Raw genomic sequence first — 2,406 nt, forward strand, 5'->3', positions numbered from 1 at the left:
TGCGGGCCGTGAGGGGGGCACGGGCCCGTGCGCCCGGCCGCCTCTCTGTCCCGGGGTTCATGCTCCCGCTGCTCGGCCGCCCCATGCATCCGTATGCTGACCGCTCCGCCTCAGCGGGCGGCGTGAGTTCCGAATCAGGCTGACAGGTCCAGCGAGGCATCGCCGCAGTTCCTACCGGAACAGTACCGTCACAGAGTTGGCGGCTGCGCGTTCCAGGCGAGGCCGGGCCGGTTGAGGGAAGAGCAGACGCCTTTTCTTTCCCGGTGAGCACAACCGTGCTTAGCCTGAGCCCCCAGTGGCGCACCCACGCTCTGCGCTGGGAGAACCCTTCCGGCAAGGAACCCAAACCCCTGCAGGAAGGGGGTGTCTTTCTGGGACCGGGAAGAGGCGGCTAGTTACATCCAGCATCTGCAGCAACTCCCGGGCGTTCCCATGCCGGGGAGGCTTTAACTGCTGGCTCCTCGCTCTGCCAGCGTGGCGAAAATGCGCAGTGCAGTGGCTGATCCTGGACGGAGGGTCTAAGAATGCACCAGGCTTGTCGTTTTTCCAGTCCACGGAATTCAGCTGAGCTGGTGGAAGAATCTTCTCTGTCATCACGAGCGTTTAATTCTTTCCTTTGCCGTTCACACTTGCGTTATTGCTCAATAACCATCGAAAAGAACCCGGGGGGGGATACTTTCAGTTTAGTTTTATTATATTATAACGGATCTGCAACTACAGCTTATTTCGGCCAAAACATTTTGTTGTTGTATTCCAAACCCTTAAAAAATATCTACGTTAATTGTATTTTTCTATTATTAAAAAAAAAAATCATCTACCTAGCATACCAATGCCACTACAGCACTTGAAAGGGGGCGGTACTCGTGGCGATTCTAGGGGAATTAACTCTTGCAGTCGCCTTTCTTCCTTTTCACCTTCTTGGCGGCTTCGGCCTCAGGTTTCAAAGAGTTTGTTAAAAGCTGTTCCGACTTCAGAAACCATGTCAGTGGCAGTCATCGAGCGGCCGAATTTCTGAAAGGCTTGGTGGTTTGACTGCCTCGTGAGGGAGCAAGCGCCGAAGGCGGCCACGAGAAAGGGGTTTTGACTGAAAGGGAAAACAACGGAGTTACAAACACACAGTCAGTCACAGAACGGTTTGGTTTGGAAGGGACCTTAAAGACCATCCAGTTCCAACCCCCCTGCCATGGGCAGGGACACCTTCCACTAGACCAGGTTGCTCAAAGCCTCATCCAGCCTGGTCTTGAACACTTCCAGGGATGGGGCATCCACAGCTCCTCTGGGCAACCTGTTCCAGTGCCTCACCACCCTCTCTGTGAAGAAACTTCATCCTTCCCTTCAGGAGACTGAAGTGTCCCCTGGCAGCCTTGACCTCCCTTTCCTCCCCGTGTGCCGGGTGACCCAGTGTAGCTTTACTCCGCAGGGGGGAAGAGGAAGACCTGGGGATACGGACAAGAGATGATTTTTAACGGGGCCATAGTCGCTGCTCTGGGACCTTCATTGGATCAGCTGTAACGGTGTGCAGGGAGAGCTGCAGACCGTGACGGACATTAAGGAACCCTCCTACTGCCTCCTGGGTGCTTACAGCTGCCTACGAGAGCACCCCCAGCCCCAAGTGCTAAACCTCCCCTGGGAGGGCAGCACGGCCCTGTCCCCCCGCAGAGCACCGGCTCGCAGCCTGGGCCATGGGAGCCTGTCCTGCAGCACCAGAGCAGAGGCAAGCACGTGCCGAGCGGCTCCGCAGCCGGCCCAGGGCTCCAGCTGCCGGCTGGTTAAGGGCCTTGCAAAGCTCGGCCGTGGCTGGGCCACTGCTGCCCGTAGGTCACCAGGGACTCCTGTGCCAAGCGCGGGTCCTGGGGAGGGTCACGGTGTAAAAGACAGGCAAAGCAGGCGGTGAGTTGGCAGGGCAGCTTGGAGCATCTTCTCCTTGAAAGCCACGATGTCGTACGCTCACCGAGCTGCAGGAACGACTGTTTAAGCCACCTTGACCGTGAATCCTGGATGCCCAAACACTGCTCTGAAACAAGAGATCTGAATGGGGGAGGTTTAGGTTGGATATCAGGAATAAGTTCTTCACGGAGAGGGTGGTGAGGCACTGGAAGAGGTTGCCCAGAGAAGCTGTGGATGCCCCATCCCTGGAAGTGTTCAAGGCCAGGCTGGATGAGGCTTTAAGCAACCTGGTCTAGTGGAAGGTGTCCCTGCCCATGGCAGGGGGGTTGGAACTGGATGGTCTTTATGGTTCCTTCCAGCCACCACTGGGATTCTAAGAGCAGTACCCAGGCTCCTGGGCTCACGCCAGCACCTATTTCCAGGTTCCCACTTAAGCAGTTTGATACACACCATGCTCCAAAGCCATCACCCTGGCATCCTGCCTCCTTCAACAGGAGCATCCCACCTGCTGCCCTGTTA

General features: G+C 56.7%; 1 protein-coding gene across 1 annotated transcript in view; it reads right to left on the reverse strand.

The window, feature by feature from the left end:
• Window positions 1-675: 675 nt before the first annotated feature.
• CARKD (carbohydrate kinase domain containing) overlaps window positions 676-2,406 on the reverse strand; it is a 43,354-nt gene continuing 41,623 nt past the window's right edge. Inside the window, exon 10 of the mRNA XM_010151492.1 lies at window positions 676-1,084. Within this exon, the coding sequence (XP_010149794.1) occupies window positions 934-1,084 (151 nt within the window). The 3' untranslated portion in view covers window positions 676-933. The remainder of the gene's footprint in view (window positions 1,085-2,406) is intronic.

This window comes from Eurypyga helias, unplaced genomic scaffold (genome assembly GCF_000690775.1).
Source record: "Eurypyga helias isolate BGI_N326 unplaced genomic scaffold, ASM69077v1 scaffold18435, whole genome shotgun sequence".
NCBI classification, from domain to species: Eukaryota; Metazoa; Chordata; class Aves; order Eurypygiformes; family Eurypygidae; genus Eurypyga; species Eurypyga helias.